General features: G+C 43.5%; 1 protein-coding gene across 1 annotated transcript in view; it reads left to right on the forward strand.

Annotated features, from left to right (window-relative positions):
* The first annotated feature begins 709 nt into the window (after positions 1–709).
* The window catches only part of SETDB1 (SET domain bifurcated histone lysine methyltransferase 1), a 32,975-nt gene continuing 14,056 nt past the window's right edge, over positions 710–19,628 (forward strand). Inside the window, 11 exon segments of the mRNA XM_070766316.1 lie at positions 710–798; positions 8,091–8,316; positions 9,290–9,453; positions 10,310–10,347; positions 11,301–11,400; positions 13,011–13,142; positions 13,946–14,110; positions 14,113–14,146; positions 16,751–16,824; positions 17,360–17,550; positions 18,179–18,308. Of these exon segments, the coding sequence (XP_070622417.1) occupies positions 8,102–8,316; positions 9,290–9,453; positions 10,310–10,347; positions 11,301–11,400; positions 13,011–13,142; positions 13,946–14,110; positions 14,113–14,146; positions 16,751–16,824; positions 17,360–17,550; positions 18,179–18,308 (1,243 nt within the window). The 5' untranslated portion in view covers positions 710–798; positions 8,091–8,101.

A 19,628-nucleotide genomic window follows, 5' to 3' on the forward strand; every position in this document is an offset into this window, starting at 1 on the left:
TACTAGTAAAACAGAAATGTCTTTTTATCTTTTCTATGTCCTCCACTGTATACTTATATTATGTTAAACATTTGTATGACAAATATGAGTCTCCGGAGAGGGGCAGCATACAAATCTAATAAATTAATTATTAATCATTATTAAACCAATAAATAAAATGAAAATAAAATTAAACATTAGGAGGGGGACGGAAAGCACGCTGGTGCACTTATGCACGCCCCTAATGCACTCTAAGCTGCATATTTATTTATTTTATTTATATATTATTTTATTTTTACTGATTTATGTATTTGTCAAACAACTACAGTATAGGGTGGCAATTTGTACAAATAAAACATTAGAAAAGTAATGATAGAACAATAGAACAGTAGGACAGGGACGTTTCTGAGCACCAAACAGCTCTGCCGAATTTAAAATTTAAACATTTAAATTTTGAATGGTAAAGCTGCCATTCAAAACATATGGGGAAAAAAAACAGCAACAAGAGGACTGAGCATGCGCGCTGCTTCCAGTGACTGAAGGGCGGGGGCTCTCCTTGCTTTCCTTCTTTTCGAGACCCAGGGCTCGGCGGCGCGCGCCTGCGCGGGCCTCTCCCGCCCGAGGGCGCACGCGCGCGCCTTCACGCCCGCCCGCCCCCCCCCCTCCTCCGGGGCACGAGTGATGCCCCGCCCCCGGAAGCACGTTGAATGGACTTCCTGTCCTGCCTAAACTGCCCCCCTCCGGCCCCTCCAGCGAAGCCGAATTGGGTTCCAGGCGAAAAATAAGCCCCCCCTCCTCTCCCGCCTCCCGGGGGAGAAGGTGAGTTGGGGAGGGGGGGGGGGTGAGGGGGGGGTGCTGCAATGGGGCCGGGGGGGGTCTGCTTTGGAAGGGGAGGGGTAGCAGGGAGAGTCTGCAAGGGGGGGGTCACCTGAGGAGGGGAGGGGCAAAATGGGGAGCAGGGGAGAGAGAGCAAGCCTCTTGGACTACAATGCCCATTGGGCACAGCCACCCCAGGGACAGACCTGGCATGATTAGAACTAACCCTTTGGGGGAGGGGGATGCAAGGGGGGGCTGTTTTGGAAGGGGAGGGGTAGCAGGGAGAGTCTGCAGGGGAGGGGAGGGGCAAAATGGGGAGGAGGGGGGAGTGAGCAAGTCTCTGGTCTTGGACTACAATGCCCATTGGGCACAGCCACCCCAGGGACAGACCTGGCATGATTAGAATTAACCCTGAGTTCATCTTAATCTCGGTTAAAAGGTGGGCTTTGGCTTTGGGGGGGAGGGGGTTGCAAAAGCCAAAGGGAGAGTTGGACATATTTAGAACCAAAGCCCCCCACCCCAAACTGGAGGGTCCCTTTTTTGGGGGGGGGGTCTCTTCTCAACAGAGGACCCAACATCCCTGCATTTGTGCAAAAAAAAAAAATTGCATTAGAAAAGGTAGCGTTACCCGTTTTTAACCTTCCACTTTCCCCGTACTAAAAGCAAAAATCAAATAAAAATAACAATTTCTGGCATTGATTGATTGATTGATTGGATTTATATGCTACCCCTCTTCGAGGACTCGAGACGGCTTAAAACATATTAAAAAACCAATGTGATCATCCCAATCCAATTAAATTAAAACTAGCTGATCTAAAAACCCCAATAATATTAAAATCAATCATTACCATTCACACAACAAACATACATGTTCTACTCCCCCTCCCCACCTGAAAAGAACTCTGTTCCAAATGCCAGTTGTTTTACATTCGTCGGCCTGGGGGCTGGAGTGTCTTAGTCCCAAGTCTGGCGGTTTAGATGACTCTTAAGACTCTTGCGGGAAGCGAAGAGGGTGGGGGGCAGTGCGAATCTCCAGGGGGAGCTGATTCCAGAGGACCGGGGCCACCACAGAGAAGGCTCTCCCCCTAGGCCCCGCCAAGCGACATTATTTAGAGTCTTGAGAGTTTTACTCACCCCCAATTGTCTCAACAGCTGAGCAGGTTGTTTGCTCTCCAAAATTAAGAAGAGGGGGTGGGTCATCTGGTGAATGTACATATATACAAGCCAAAAACCACACACTCATCGCAAAATCTCCAGAATGGGAAAGCCTACAAACTTGAAATTCGGCATCTATGTTCCTCTTGAATTCAAGACACTCGCTAAGAAAGCATTTCCCAAAATGGCCGTCAGATCATGCAAGTCGCCTTATATCAACATGCTCCGATGCTAAGGACTTAGACGTTCTACTCCACCTTCCCACCTGAAAAGAACTCTGTTCCAATGCAAGTTGCCTTATATCAACAAGCTCCGATGCTGAGGAGTTAGACATTCTACTCCCCTTTCCCACCTGAAAAGAACTCTGTACCAAATGCAAGTTGCCTTATATTAACACGCTCCGATGCTAAGGAGTTAGATGTTCTACTCCCCCTCCCCACCTGAAAAGAACTCTGTTCCAATACAAGTTGCCTTATATCAACACGCTCCGATGCTGAGGAGTTAGACGTTCTACTCCCCTCCCCACCTAAAAAGAACTCTGTTCCAAATGCAAGTTGCCTTATATTAGCACGCTCCAATGCTAAGGAGTGAGACATTCTACTCCCCCTCCCCACCGGAAAAGAAATCTGTTCCAAATGCAAGTTGCTTTATATTAACTCGCTCTGATGCTAAGGAGTTAGACATTCTACTCCCCCTTCCCACCTGAAAAGAACTCTGTTCCAAATGCAAGTTGCCTTATATCAACATGCTCCAATGCTGAGGAGTTAGACATTCTACTCCCCCTTCCCACCTGAAAAGAACTCTATTCCAAATGCCAGTTGCCTTATATCAACACGCTCCGATGCTGAGGAGTTAGACGTTCTACTCCCCCTCCCCACCGGAAAAGAAATCTGTTCCAAATGCAAGTTGCTTTATATTAACTCGCTCTGATGCTAAGGACTTAGATGTTCTACTCCCCCTCCCCACCTGAAAAGAACTCTGTTCCAATGCAAGTTGCCTTATATCAACATGCTCCGATGCTGAGGAGTTAGACATTCTACACCCCCTTCCCACCTGAAAAGAACTCTATTCCAAATGCCAGTTGCCTTATATCAACACGCTCCGATGCTGAGGAGTTAGATGTTCTACTCCCCCCTCCCCACCGGAAAATTTCCAACTGCCACTTGCCTCGCATTCCGTTACCTCAGGTCAAACTGGCAGTTATTCCACTCCTTCACTCGGGAGTGGTCTGGGGCTCCTCGCGATACTAAAGGTTGCCACCTCGCCAAAATGTCTATGCCTTCCACCTCTGGAACTGCTTCCAGACTCAAGCCGGTGGGAGAGATATTCCCGGATGGGTTTCCATCATCGACCACCGCCGAGCCCATGGATTGTGAACCGAATGTCTCCCGGCCCAAAGTCACTACTTACGCTGACTTCCTCAGCTCGAACAAATCCGTTCCTTCTCCCGTAACTCCGGCTAAAGGGAAAAAACGCAGGAAACGGTTTACCGACGCCATTCGGAAGACGCAGCTAAGGGCAGCGGCCAAAAAGTACCGTCAAAGTCATCTCCAGATCAATAGAGGGGCTGTAGAAAACAGTGCCTCCAATAACTTCTACCTTAATCAGGCGGCTACGGATAAATGCGATGAAAATATTTCACAGGCCAGTTCAATGTCTTGGACTAGTAAGTATTTGCCTGGTTTTAAAGGGGAACCTCGCATTGATTACTCCAGGGGAAAGGTTGCTGATCTCAGATCTCGGTTACCCTGTGCCTGGTGCCATTGATTGATTATTGATTGATTGATTGATTTGATTTCTATGCCACCCCTCTCCAAAGACTCGGGGCGGCTTACAATATATGAAAACAATAAATTACAATCAAATCAACCCAATTAAATTAAAATTGCCTAGCTATCTAAAATCCCCAATTATTATTTTTTTAAAAATCAATCACACCCATTCCTACGGCAATCATATAATCACCTAAGATCCAATTGCCCCAAGCCTGGCAGCATAAATGGTGCTTGTGACTCTCTTCAGAAAGGTGAGGAGGGTGGAGGCAGTGCGACTCTCCGGGGAGGAGCTGATTCCAAAGGGCCGGGGCCACCACAGAGAAGGCTCTCCCCCCTAGGCCCCGCCAAGCGACCTTGTCTAGTTGACGGGACCTGGAGAAGGCCGATTTTGTAGGACCTCACTGGTCACTGGGATCATGACCCAAGAAGAAAAGGAAAAAATTTAATAAACCTACTCAAAGCCGGAAAGTGGTTAATCTTGGGGAACATAACCAGGCCGACTCGATGGCCCAGAAGTACAACGGATGCTTCTGAAGGACGTCTATTGGAGCCAGAGAAATGACCAAAACCGCAGCATTTATCTGCAAACCGAAAAGGCTGTGTGCCTGCAACCCCTAAAACTCACTTTACTCACCGTTATATCTCAAGTGTACTGTAAACCTTTATGTTTATCGCCCCTCTTCCTTTAATTTTATTTATTTATTTATTACTTAGATTTGTATGCCGCCCCTCTCCGAAGACTCGGGGCGGCTCACAATATTAATATTAATATTAACTATATTTTTCTCGCACAGCAATGGCTGCTTCTTCCCAAGGAACAGCGTTTTATAATATACGCTGTCGCAATCCTTTTGCAAAAACTGGACACGCAGCAAGAAAAAAATCTTAGGCCGGTCCGAGATTGGATGTTTCATGTTAAATCCATCCATCAGTGCCGGCATGAAAATTTGTTGACAGTTGTAGAAAGCAACTTGCAAAAGAGAAAAATACTCCGCAGGCAGAAAATTTCGAAGGACCCGTAACTTCCAACACAGAGGAAATGGCCATTGCTAGTAGGCGCTTATGGACAAGATGATATTTCACCCACTAGAAAGGAGAAAATTAGGATAAAAGGCCAGTTTAAAAACGTACTATTAATTAATTAATTTATTTATTTATTTATTTATTTATTTATTTATTTATTTATTAAATTTGTATGCTGCCCCTTTCTGTAGACTCGGGGCGGCTCACAACACAATAAAACAATTCATAACAAATCTAATAATTTACAATTAAAAGTTTAAAATAGTTAAGAAACCCCATTTTTAAGCAGACATACCGACAAACACACCATACATAAATTATATTAATTGTTTGACTAGTTCATCTTTCATCCAGGATTTAACTACTGTACTATTCTTCTTAAACACTTCATAAGTGACATAATTAAATAATTGTTACCTGTATAAATAGGTGTTTAACAATGTTGGTTCTTTTAACCTTGTTTTTAACATATAATTAGGATGGGACTGTGTTTAGAAAATCACAATTGAGGATATTTTTATTTATTTATTTATTTATTTATTTTGTCCAATACACAATACATATTGAAGAGGATAGACAGGAAGTATTATATATAAAGAAAAGATATAAAAGTAGAGGAGAAGATATATATGCGAGAGCAGTCATGGGCTTTCCCAAAAATGCCCACGTTACACCAACACTCCGCAGTCTGCATTGGTTGCCGATCAGTTTCCGGTCACAATTCAAAGTGTTGGTTATGACGTATAAAGCTCTTCATGGCACCGGACCAGAATGTCTTCGGGACCGCCGTTCTGCCGCACAAATCCCAGCGACCGATTAGTCCCACAGAGTGGGCCTTCTCCAGGTCCCGTCAACTAAACAATGCCGGTTGGCGGGCCCCAGGGGAAGAGCCTTCTCTGTGGCGGCCCCGACTCTCTGGAACCAGCTCCCCCCAGAGATTAGAACTGCCCCTACCCTTCTTGCCTTTCGTAAACTCCTCAAAACCCACCTTTGTCATCAGGCATGGGGGAATTGAGGTATCTCCCCCAGGCCTATATAATTTATGTATGGTATGTCTGCTTAAAAATGTGGTTTTCTTAACTACTTTAAATTTTAAATAGTAAATTATTAGATTTGTTATGAATTGTTTTATTGTGTTGTGAGCCGCCCCAAGTCTACGGAAAGGGGCGGCATACAAATCAAATCAAATCAAATAAATAAATAAATAAATAAAAGATATATGATATATGAGATAAGGAGAGACAATTGGACAGGGAACGGAAGGCACATTAGTGCACCTATGTACGCCCCTATGATCACCTTATGAGGATACGATCAGGTTGAAAATGCTGAGCAAGTTGTTATATGAGGATTAAGATGTTATTTATTCTGGCACTTATTTCTTTTTTGTGTTTCTTTATTGTTGCACATAAATGTTGAATTCAATGTTGTAATTTGTAAAGAAAAAAAAGGAAGAAACCCACGCAAACATAAAATCAGATGATTAAAGTCTAAATTAAAGTCTAAAATTAAAAAATTGGATACCGTTAGGGTCCCAAGTTGAATCCCCGTACAAATATAACCAAGAACACAAGTAACACACAAACATTTTTTCACAATTTTAAAACACGCTTTTTTTCACAATTGCCCATCAAAAGTTTGGATTTGATTTCCCCCAAACAAAATATAGTCTTGTGACATATCAAATGAAAGCCGATACTGTTCTGAGAACAATGGTGCCTCCCCCACCTCTTTATCTTAATTCTAGCCCGAGATATGATAAATATATATATATATAAAGCCATACATACCAGGCCAAAATTTGCGCTTTTTCAAAACTGAGTCTGTAAAAAAATTAACCGATGAAGAAAAAAAAATCCAAAACTTTTAATTTGTAATTAACTAAAGTAGTACTTCATAAGTCTACGGAGAGGGGCGGCATACAAATCTAATAGATAGATAGATAGATAGATAGATAGATAGATAGATAGATAGATAGATAGATAGATAGATAGATAGATACATACATACATACATACATACATACATACATACATAAAAATAATAAAGACGTCAGGTTAAAAAAAATATTAATATTTGCATGGCGTGAAATCTGAGGAGTGTCTGTTTCTCCCATGGGCAGTTGTATGTGGCATGCTCCAGAGTCAGTTCACCCAACAGCCTGGTCTCACTCCATCTGGAAAGAAAAACCAGGAATGTCATTTATGCCAAAGGGAGGACTTTTTTATCCTTTTTCCTGTAGGGATTCTAACTTTACTCAGGCCGTAGACGTGATCGTTTCCCGCCGTGAATTTTTAACCATAGGCAAAGCAACTTGCAAAACGCGATGTGCTTTTACAAGCGGAATCGCTGCGATTTTAAAAAGGACGTAAACGGATTCTTCTACAAACTTAACACTAGTCCCTCTGAGGAATTGAAAGTCTATGCTATGCGAGTTACTATCCTGGCTACACAGACAAAAAAGCCCGAGTTCCTGGTGGGATTAAAGGGCTATTTTATTGTTGTTAGACTTACAATAATGTCTTAATCCGTAATAGAAACTTAGCTTACTGTCGCTAATGAAATAATAATACTCATTAATTTTCCATCTTTACGTGTCAATTTATCAAGCCCAGTCGCATAGTTTCGTAGCGAAGCACCGGTATCCAGCTTGTTATTTTATATATGCCTTTTCCGGCCCTGTTTCCTCCCGGGAGATTCCTAGAGAGGCCCCACGGAGGCTTCTCCTTGCCTTTTCCGGCCCTGTTTCCTCCCGGGAGATTCCTAGAGAGGCCCCACGGAGGTTTCTCCCTGCTTTTTCCGGCCCTGTTTCCTTCCCAAGAGATTCCTAGAGAGGCCCCACGGAGGCTTCTCCTTGCCTTTTCCGGCCCTGTTTCCTCCCGGGAGATTCCTAGAGAGGCCCCACGGAGGTTTCTCCCTGCTTTTTCCGGCCCTGTTTCCTTCCCAAGAGATTCCTAGAGAGGCCCCACGGAGGCTTCTCCTTGCCTTTTCCGGCCGTGTTTCCTCCCGGGAGATTCCTAGAGAGGCCCCATGGAGGCTTCTCCCCACCTTTTTCCAGTTACAGTTTCGGAGGCTGAGGTTTGTAAGTGGAAAATGGTTCTTGAGAAGAGGCAAAAAAAAATCTTGAACACCCGGTTCTTATCTAGAAAAGTTCGTAAGTAGAGGCGTTTGTAAGTAGAGGCACCACTGTATTAGTTTTAGTGACACATAACGTTCTTCTCAGACATTAGCAAGATCTGCACCGTATCAGAGACTTGAAGGACAACCAGGAGAAAGAAAGAACCCCACCAGGTGTTTTGGCCGCCACGTGTCATTTGCTTTTCTTCTCTGTGACCGTTTCAGGTTCTGCCGCCATGGCAGAGTCGGAAGACATCTTGGAGCTGCAGCGGGAGGTGATGGAGGAGATGGGCATTTCCCTGGAGGACCTCAAGCTGCTGGTCGAAGAGGAGCTGGAGAAGTCGGAGTACGTCAAGAAGCGGAAGGAGGCACTGGGGCACCTGGTGGAGTCCGTGAAACAAAAGGAGGCGGACGTGGCCGACGTCGACCAGCTCCTTGAGAACGCCGTGAAGTAAGCAGAACGCCTTGGCCTCTTTGGTGAAGCTTTGCGCTTCTTAAAAAAGGTAGCAATTCAAAGGATAAAATATGCAGGCGGGCCTCGAGATATACAGCCATAACGGAGCCTGCCCATTGGGGCCCTGTACAAATCACTGACCCAGAGACATGATTTCTTAGAACAATGTTTTTGGCCTTAGAGAGATAGAGGGATTTCAATCACCTTAGGTCCACGGAGGCCTAAATAAATAATTATTTCCTTAAACTAATCAAAGGGGTGAGTTACTTTTGACCAGGCACGTAGATTTAATTCTATCATGTCTACAGAGGGCATTCCACGTTCCCATAGACATGGATAGTTAACCCGCAGGACCCTAAGTTGTGACGATTGTACGTTGGGTTGAAACGTCAACCCAACCCCCAGAGCTCCTGAGCTAGCCTGATTGGCTCAGGAATTCTGGGAGTTGAAGTCCAAAAGTCATAGAAGAGCCAGCTTTGCCCACCCCTAGACTAGAAGTCCTCCAAGGTCCCTTCCAGCCCCAGGATTCTATGATCTTGGGCAGAGGGTTGGATTAGAATATTGGTAGACCAAGTTGGCTTACCAAGTGACGTGTGGACTTCAAATCCCATAATTCATGGTCTAGCCTGATTGGCTCAGGAATTCTGGGAGTTGAGGTCCACAGGTCATAGAAGAGCCAACTTTGCCTACCCCTAGGCTAGAAGACCTCCCTTCCAGCCCTAGGATTCTATGATCTTGGGCAGGGGCTTGGACTATGGGTAGGCCGAGTTGGCTCTTCTATGACCCGTGGACTTCATCTCCCAGAACTCCTGAGCTAGCATGGTTGGCTCAGGAATTCTGGGAGTTGAAGTCCACAAGTTATGGAAGAGCCTACATGGCCTACCCCTGGTCTACTCTATCAAATGCCTTTTGTCAACCGAGAACCACCTGTATTTAATCCCATTGAATTTACTTCCTGGTTTCCTCCCAGGGCGGTGGATAAATGCGAAGGGTTGGTCAAAGACATGTACGTCAACCTAGGGCTGGAGTACCAAGAAACGGACACGGATTCCGAGAACGGCTCCGGCAAACCCATGGAAGTGATCGAAATTCCCGACGAGGATGACGACGACGACGTCATGAGCATCGAATCAGGTTGGAGGCCGGTGGGGTCAGCCAAACTTCGGCTGGGCTTTTAAATTTATTTATTCATTCCATTTTTTTTTAATGCCGCCCTTCTCCTTAGAGTCAGGGCGGCTTACGACATCTTAGCAATAGCGACTTTTTTTAAAACAGAGCCAGCTTATGGCCCCCCCAAAATCCGGGTCCTCATTTGACCCCCCTCAGAAGGAGGGAAGGCTGAGTCAACCTTGAGCCGGTGGTGAGATTTGAACTGCTGACCTGCAGATCTAACTTTAGTCAGCTTTAGTGGCCTGAAGTACAGCACTCTACCCACTGTGCCACCTCGGCTCATATCCATTAGTTATTATCTAACAGGGATCGCTTAAAATCATGATTAGAAACTTTTAAAGTGGGATGGTTTAAAATCATGATTATAAACTTTTAAACTGGGATGGTTTAAAATCATGGTTAGAAACTTTTAAACTGGGATGGTTTAAAATCATGGTTAGAAACTTTTAAACTGGGATGGTTTAAAATCATGGTTAGAAACTTTTAAACTGGGATGGTTTAAAATCATGATTAGAAACTTTTAAACTGGGATGGTTTAAAATCATGGTTAGAAACTTTTAAACTGGGATCGTTTAAAATCATGATTAGAAACTTTTAAACTGGGATGGTTTAAAATCATGATTAGAAACTTTTAAACTGGGATGGTTTGAAATCATGATTAGAAACTTTTAAACTGGGATGGTTTAAAATCATGGTTAGAAACTTTTAAACTGAGACCGTTTAAAATCATGATTAGAAACTTTTAAACCGGGATCATTTAAAATCATGATTAGAAACTTTTTTGACTGCCTTTTAATTTTGTGTTTCTTTTCCATTGTAGCAGATCCGAATAACAAAAGTGCAAAGGACCAGACCCTGGTAAGTTTGTGGGAACCGGGAACAACAGCTTCATTCATGAACCTAGTTAGAAAATGAGTTAGGGGGGGAAAAATATAACCTTTAAAAACAACCCAGTTTTAGAAAGTTTCCCAGCTTAGGAGAAAAGAAGGGTGGGCGTTTCCGACAGTTGAACCGAAGCCATGAAATAGCTCTACTCTCGGAGAAGAAGGAAAAAATATATTGCTCCAAAAAAATTAAATAAAGGGAACACTTAAACAACACAATATAACTCCCAAGCAGTGTTCCCTCTAATTTTTTTGGGGGGTGGGCGGAAAAGTATAGTGTCTGAGCGGCAGTCCCTTCGGGACTGGGCGGCACAGAAATAATAAATAAATAAACACAAACAAACAAACAAACAAAAAACCCACCCTGTTTTGCGTCAGAGAATTTCAAAATAAAATACTGTACTGTGTGTCTATAACAGTGAGCTCATAATAGGGCAACTCTGTCAATATCAAAATGCCACTTAAATAGTTGAGCTAGTTTCAAACTAGATTTTGATTTTCTTTCTCTCTTCCTTACTCCCATTCTTTTTCTTTCTCTTTTCCTTCCTCTCTTTTTTCTGTCTGTTTCTCTCTCTTCCTCTCTTCCTCTCTCTCTCCTTCCCTCTCACTCTTTCCCTCTCGGCTTCTGGGCAGGTTTGGAAAACTCTGAGTTGGTGATGATTTTTAAGTGAGCGATTGCTCACTGCTCAGCTTAGAGGGAACTATGCTCCCAAGTCAATCAAACTTCTGTGAAATCAAGCTCTCCACTTAGGAAGCGACACTGCACGTTCAATTTTGTGCAGCACAAAGGATTCAGTGAGATTCTTAGCTCTAGGATGTGTCCTTTTTCTGAGCTGCTGTCTGTCCCCCGGCCGGAAACCCCGCTGAGCTTTTGTCCTTTCTCAGCCAGGGAATGAGCCGGGTTTCCCTTCGCTTTCCCACCTGCAGCTCCGGGAAGCCATGGCCGCCATGCGGAAGTCTGCGCAGGACGTCCAGAAGTTCATGGACGCTGTGAACAAGAAGTCGGGCAGCCTGGATCCCCACAGAGGTCTGTCTTAGGGTGGGACGCAGTGGAACGGGAGAATAAAAATAGAGATAAGGAGAGAATATATATATGATATATATATAATAGATAGACAGACAGATAGATAGATAGATAGATAGATAGATAGATAGATAGATAGATAGATAGATAGACAGAATAGAGAATAGAATAAAAGAATAGAATATAGAATAGAATAGAGAATAGAATATTGAAATGAAGAATAGAATAGGGAATAGAATAGAATATTGGAATGAATAGAATAGAAGAATAGAATAGACTAGGAAATAGAGTAGAATGGAGAATAGAATAATGGAATAGAATAGAAGAATAGAATAGAATATTGGAATGAAGAATAGAATAAGGAATGAATAGAATAGAGTAGAGAATAGAATAGAGTATGGAAATAGAATAGAATAGAACAATATTGGAATGAAGAATAAAATAGAAGAATAGAATAGGGAATAGAATAGACTAGGGAATAGAGTAGAATGGAGAATAAAATAATGGAATAGAATAGAATATTTTATTTATTTATTTATTTATTTTATTCTTTGTCCAATATACAATACATATGGAAGAGAATAGACATTAATATATATAAAGATAGAAAGTAAAAAAGAAGAGAAGTAGATGGGAGGGAGAGAATATATATGATATAAGAGATAAGGAGAGAATATACATGATATATATAATAGATAGATAGATAGATAGATAGATAGATAGATAGATAGATAGATAGGGAGAGAATATATATAGAATAGAGAATAGAATAAAAGAATAGAATAGAGAATAGAATAGAATAGGGAATAATATAGAATATTGAAATGAAGAATAGAATATGGAATAGGATAGGGGATAGAATAGAATACTGGAATGAATAGAATAGACTAGGGAATAGAGTAGAATGGAGAATAGAATAATGGAATAGAATAGAGAATAGAATAGAAGAATAGAATAGAATATTGGAATGCAGAATAGAATAGGGAATAAATAGAATAGAGTAGAGAATAGAATATGGAAATAGAATAGAATACGAATGAAGAATAGAAGAATAGAATAGAATAGGGAATAGAGTAAATGGAGAAAAGAATAATGGAATAGAATAGAAAATAGAATAGAATAGAAAAATAGAATAGAAAAATAGAATGGAATATTGAAATGAGGAATAGAATAGGGAATAGAACAGATTAGAATTCTTTATTGGCCAAGTGTGATGGGACACCCAAGGAATTTGTCTTTGGTGCAGATGCTCTCAGTGGACATAAAAGAAAAAGAGACATTGGTCAAGAATCATGAGGTGCAACACTTAATGATTGTCATAGGGGTCAAATAAGCAATGAGGAAAGAATCAAGATTAATAAAAATCCCAAGGACGCAAGCAGAAAGATGCAGCCGTACAGTCCTAATTGGGAGGAGGTGGCTGATAGGAAGGATGAGAAAAACTAGGAATAATAGTAATTATAGTATCATCTGCGAAAATCAGGCTAGGAACCAGGCGGTTGTGAGTTCTATTCCTCTTAGGCACAAAGCTGGTTGGGTGATCTTGGGCCAGCAAACAATAGCCAAGCCCTTCTAAAATATTGCCCCAGACAAACCCTCTTTATTTTTCCCAGCAGGTTTACAGCAAATGGGCCCTGGCTGTGAACTCACCCACGAGGGTGACCTCACGGTTGGTGATCGCATCCTGGGCAAGAAGCGGACCAAGACTTGGCACAAGGGCACCTTGATTGCCATCCAGACTGTGGGTAAGGGCCCCTCGGACCGTCCCGGGGGTGGTAGGAGGCCTGGCCAAGCCTTGGAAAGACCCTTTCCGAAGGCCGAGATTTGCACCCAAAAACCATGCGAATGTTCTGTCTCTTGAAAAGTGTTCACAAGAATATAGAGATGGGAGGGAAAGGAAAGGAGGGAAGGGGAAAAAGGAGAAAGGAAAGGAAAGAAGAAAGATAGGAAGGAAGGAGGGAAGGAGTGAATGAGAAGGAAGGGAAGGAGGGAAGGACAGAGGGAGGAAGGAAGGAAGGACAGAGGGAGGGAGGAAAGAAGGAGCAGGAAGGAAAGAAGGAAGGAAAGAAGGAAGGAAGGAAAGAGAAGGAAGGAGTGAATGAGAAGGAAGGGAAGGAGGGAAGGACAGAGGGAGGGAAGGAAGGAAGGGTTTTCAATTCCCATATGGGAGACCCCCAGGAAAGGAAGGGAAAGGAAAGGAAAGGGAGATAGAAAGGAAAGAAGGAAGGATAAAGGATAGGGAGAGGAAGAAAAGAAAGAAGAATGAAAGAAAGATTGTTGGTTGTAATTTTCCCCCCAGCGTTGACCTGTATCCCATATTTATTTTCCGTTCTTGATTCCAACATTTCTGGAGATTTACAATCGGAGCCTTTCTCCATCTCATTGGGAAAAAGAAAAGAACGATATATTTTGAACAGGACTTCTCTCCGGCCGGTTCTAGTTCTTCCTCTCGACCGGCTGCCTCTTGACCGCCAGGAGGGCTAGAGCCTTGGCTTTAAATCGAAACGGAGCCTCTCCTGTCTCCCTCCCCCCCCGCCCCCACCTCTAGGTCTCGGGAAGAAATACAAGGTTAAGTTTGACAACAAGGGGAAGAGCCTTCTGTCCGGGAACCACGTTGCTTACGACGCCCACCCGGTGCCCGAGAGGCTGCACGTCGGAAGTCGGGTCGTGGCCAAGTACAAAGACGGTAACCAGGTCTGGCTCTATGCAGGAATCGGGCCGAGATGCCCAACGTCAAGAACAAAATGAGGCGAGTAAAGACTATTGAATTAAAACCAGAGACATATATATATATATATCTACCTTCTGGGTATTCTACCAGATACCCTATTTTTCGGCGTATAAGACGCAGCTTAATTTTTGGGGAGGAATATAGGGAAAAGAATCTGCTGACCAGGTATTCATCTGGCCAGCGTCCTTAAGTATGGTCAGCTTCAGCACATCATTTTATCCCCTGGTTAGAAAAAAAAACCTTTATTCGGAGAGAGCTTGCAAGCCAGTAAGAGCTGGGAACATCGTTAGCACCTGGGAAGAAACTTATTCGGAGCAAGGAGAGCAATGGAAAAAACCCTGCAAAGACTTAGGGCTTGGAAAACATTCTTCGCAGAGAGTAACAATGAAAGAGCTTGCAAGCCAGTAAGAGGTGGGGAAAAGCATTAGTACCGGGTTAGGGCTGGAAGGAAACATTTGAGCAAGTAGAGCAATGAAAAAATACTGCAAAGACTTAGTGCTTGGAAAACATTCTTTGCAGAGAGTAACAGTGAAAGAGCTTGCAAGTGGGTAAGAGCTGGTACATCATTAGCACCCAGAAAGAAACATCTGGAGCAAGTAGAGCAATGGGAAAAACCCTGCAAAGGCTTGGAAAACATTATTTGCAGAGAGTAACAATGAAAGAGCTTGCATGTGGGTAAGAGCTGGGTACATCATTAGCACCCAGAAAGAAATATTCGGAGCAAGGAGAGCAATGGGAAAAACCCTGCAAAGACTTAGGGCTTGGAAAACATTCTTCGCAGAGAGTAACAGTGAAAGAGCTTGCAAGCTGGTAAGAGCTGGGAACATTGTTAGCACCTGGTTAGGGCTGGAAAGAAACTTATTTGGAGCAAATAGAGCAATGGAAAAAAATCCTGCAAAGACTTAGGGCCTGGAAAACATTATTTGCAGAGAGTAACAATGAAAGAGCCTGCAAGCGGTGGAAAATCATTAGCACCTGGTTAGGGCTGAAAAGAAACTTATTCGGAGCAGGTAGAGCAATGGAAAAAAATCCTGCAAAGACTTAGGGCTTGGAAAACATTCTTCACAGAGAGTAACAATGAAAGAGCCTGCAAGCGGTAAGAGCTGGGAACACTAAGGGCGGCTCACAGAATACAGTACAAAAACAATATGTGTACAAATCTAATAGTTAAAAACTCTAAGCTAAAATCCCATTACATTAAAAAAGCCGTCAATTGACTCAGTCCCACCCACACATAACGTTTAATGGTCAGAAAGAGGGGGGCATGATCTAACTGCCCCATGCCTTGGTGACATAGATGGGTCTTAAGGCTCTTGCGAAGGGTGAGGAGGGTGGAGGCAGTGCGAATCTCTGGAGGGAGCTGGTTCCAGACGGTCGGGGCCGCCACAGAGAAGGCTCTTCCCCTAGGTCCCTCCAGACAACATTGTCTGAGTCGACGGGACCTGGAGGAGGCCGACCCTGTGGGACCTAATCGGCCGCTGGGATTTGTGCAGCAGAAGGCGGTCCCGTAAGCCAGGGGTCCCCAAACTTTTTACACAGGGGGCCAGTTCACTGTCCCTCGGACTGTTGGAGGGCCGGACTATAAAAAAATCCTATGAACAAATCCCTATGCACACTGCACATACCTTGTTTTAAAGTAAAAAACAAAATGGGAACGTACTATTGAGAGGGGGGAGAAGGTCTGAAATTCATATATGTTTATGTTTTGTTTTTAGTTTTCTTTTGTTGACATCTGATTGGCTATACAAGGTTTCCTTGGCTTATGAAAAATGTATAAAGAAAGAAGGAAGCACTTTGGCATAATGGTTAATAAGTTAGAAATATAATTGGTGTTGCACTTTTTGAAGGAACATTAAGGAGGAAATTTAATTTAAAAATGAATGTAACTGGATGACAAAATTAGAAAAAATAACTTTTGTAACTTTTTTGATGATTGATATTAGTTACTAACAAAATACTGCATTTATCCATGGAAAATTAGATGGTACACTGTGTTGTTTGAATGTATGTTGAGAGAAAAATTTTAAAAAATTACCCCACCAAAACAGTCCTTCCTTCCTCTGTCCCTCCATTCATTTCATTCTTCCTTCCTTGCTTCCTTCCTTTCTTCCTTGTTCCCTTCATTTCGCCTTCCTTCCTTCCCTCCTTCATTCCCTTCCACTTCTCCTTCCCTCCCTCTCTTTCCCTTTTCTTTCTTTCTCTCTCTCTTTTTCCTGTGCTCTTGTCACTCACCGGCGGGCCGGATAAATGGCCTCAGTGGGCCGCATGTGGCCCGTGGGCCGTAGTTTGGGGACCGCTGCCGTAAGCAATCTGGTCCGATGCCATGTAGGGCTTTGATTTTTGCCATTAGTAAATTAACCTATAATTTCGTATACGCTTAAAATAATTTATCATTCAGGCAGATATTTCGTTCTCTGGACCACAGTGAGAATATTATCTGCCGAACAAAACTCCACATTGGCAACAGGAAGGGCAATGGGCCAGTAAATGACTCTGCTGCGTTCAGCTGCCCAGATTGCCTGTCCCCGGCATGTTTCTGAAGCTGGAAAAATTGCTTTTTTCCCCTCTCCTGGGTGTCCTGTAAAACCGGGGACGAACTCTTCCTCTCTGTCCACTTTCTAGGTTCCTGATCTTCTTTGACGACGGTTACGCCTCCTACGTCATTCAGCCCGAGCTTTATCTCATCTGCAGGCCGCGTGAGTAGAACCTGCCCGCCGCAGAAATGTTCGGAAAAAGTAGAGCAATGGAAAAAAACCTTGCAAAGACTTAGGGCTTAGAAAACATTCTTGGCAGGGAGTAACAATGAAAGAGCCTGCAAGCCGGTAAGAGCTGGGAACATAGTTAGCACCTGGTTAGGGCTGGAAAGAAACTTACTCGGAGCAAGTTAGAGTAATGAAAAAACCCTCTGCAAAGACTTAGGGCTTGGAAAATATTATTTGAAGAGAGTAACAATGAAAGAGCCTGCAAGGTAAGAGCTGGGAAGATCGTTAGCACCTAGTTAGGGCTGAAAAAAAAGCTACATTCACAGAATAAGACTCACCCAAATTATCCGCCTCTTTTAGGGAGGAAAAAGACACATTATACGCCGAAAAATACAGTAGTTAGTTCAATTTTAAAAAAAACATTCATATTTTCCGTTTAGATGTGTTCATAGCAACTTTGAAGGAACTCTTGTCCCGGGGAGGGCTGGCGGGCAAGGGGTAAACGGGCGTTTCGTCTCCTTCCGCGCAGTCAAGAAGTCCTGGGAGGACATTGAAGACGTCTCCTGCCGGGATTTCATCGAGGAATACGTCACCGCCTACCCCAACCGCCCCATGGTGCTCCTGAAGAGCGGCCAGCAGATCAAGACCGAGTGGGAGGGCACCTGGTGGAAGTCCCGCGTGGAGGAAGTGGACGGAAGCCTGGTCAAGATCCTCTTCCTGGTAGGAGGGGCTCAGAGGCCCCACCCGTGGCACGCCCCGGTTCTCTGCCCCCCTTCTCCCCCTGCGGACCCCTTGCTTCCTACATAGCCAACATTTCTCTCTCTTTCTCTCTCTCTGTCTCTCCTTTGCCTCTTTCTCTCTCTTTTTCTCCATCTCTTTTCTCTCTGTCTCTGTTTTTCTGTCTCTCTCTCCTTTCCCTTTCCCTCTGTCTCTTTCTATCCAACTCCCTCTCTCTCTTTTCATCCCTTTCTCTCTCCATCTGTCTCTTTCTGTCTCTCTCATTTGCCTCCTTGTCTATCCCTTTCTGTCTCTATCTCTTTCTCTCCATCTCTCTTTCTCTTTATATCTCTCTCATTCTCTCTCTCTCGGTCTCTTTCTGTCTCTCTCTTTTTCTCTGTGTGTTTTCTATCTTGTCTCCATCTGTCCCTTTCTTTCTTTCTTTCTTTCTCTCTCTCTCTCTCTTCATCTCTCTCTGTATCTCTCTCTCTCTCTCTCTTGGTCTCTTTCTTTGTCTTTCTCTCTCTCTCTCTGTTTCTATTTTTTCTCCATCTATCCCTTTCTTTCTTTCTTTCTTTCTTTCTTTCTTTCTTTCTTTCATTCTCTCTCTTTCACTCTCTTCCGTTACCAGGATGACAAACGTTGCGAGTGGATCTACCGGGGTTCCACCCGCCTGGAGCCCATGTTCAGCATGAAGACGGCCACAGCTACCACCCACGACAAGAAACAGGCTGGGCAGATCCGGATGCGGCCCAACGTGGGTACGTGGCTCTTAACGCGACCGCTGGCCCCACGGCCAAAAACAGCCAAGAGGGGCGGGAGGGGAGGAAAGTTACCAAGGATCCACAGAGTAACTGTGGAGGCAGATATCCAGTGGGTAGCCCAGACATCATGCAAGTAGTAATTCAGATAACCAGATACTTTAAGTGCATAAATATTTATTATTATTATTATTATTGTTGTTGTTGTTTATTTTGGCAAATAGCTCCGTCGAGAACAATCCTAGTCATAACCAATTGCATCCGTCAATAACTCTCGATGCATATACCGAGTTTTCGGAGAGGGGCGGCATACAAATCTAATAAAATTATTTATTTATTTATTTATTTATTTATTTATTAATTATTTGGATTATTATTATTATTATTATTATTATTATTATTATCATCATCATCCTCTCTCCATACATTAAACAATACTTTATGCCTCGCTTACGATATACATTAAACCATCATTGAATAATAAATACAAATCATAAATACGAATTCCGTTGCATGGGTATACTGTACATATATATACAATGACAATAAAGTGTTTATTGTCATTTGAACCCACAATTCTACAGCATAGTCACACAGACAGACTAGCAGAGAATAATCGGAGAGAGAGTGAGTTCTGGCTCCCTCTAGTGGCAAACTGCAACACTAACTCTTAAAGCTCTTAGTGTTATAATACATTTAAACATACATTGATAGTTGGTTTATATATTGCCAAATCCAACCAGTTAGGTACATGGTACTGGAGAATCCGCCACTAATTGTGACCTGTGGCCTTGCCTGTGTTGTGATTCAGCCTGAGGCTCCTCAGGGAACGGCTGGAACTCTGCCGGCTCCATGCTCAGAGGGGGAGGACGAGGAACAGGAGGAGGAGGACCAGGCAGACAGGGAGGAGGAATGTCAGGACGAATAGAGGGAGAACAACCTGAGACCCCCGGGGGGGAGCTCTCCCCAGCGAGTAGCCTGGAATCATTAGATGAGAACGCACAAGCCATCATAGATATGAGGCAGAGAAGGGCAGATACAACGAAGGGGACAATTAGCCAGGTATTTCCATCCCTAATAGGCAACAGCTGGGTTTGGGTGTGGTTCTCCCCAGAAAGGCTGAAAAGGCAGGCCCGCCCTTCCTGTATTGTGGAGAGTTATCTTTTGGGAGTCCTGTGACCTTGCTTCGATCCTTGGCGTCTCTGATTCTGGCTTGTGGCCTCGAAGGCTGAAAACTTGGGGGAGGCGTGGGTTTTATTATCTACAGTGGTGTGTGTGCCAGCAAGAAGCCTGTTGTATTGTCTGGCCGTCGTGACTCTT

This window comes from Erythrolamprus reginae, chromosome 13, assembly GCF_031021105.1.
Source record: "Erythrolamprus reginae isolate rEryReg1 chromosome 13, rEryReg1.hap1, whole genome shotgun sequence".
Lineage (NCBI taxonomy): Eukaryota > Metazoa > Chordata > Lepidosauria > Squamata > Dipsadidae > Erythrolamprus > Erythrolamprus reginae.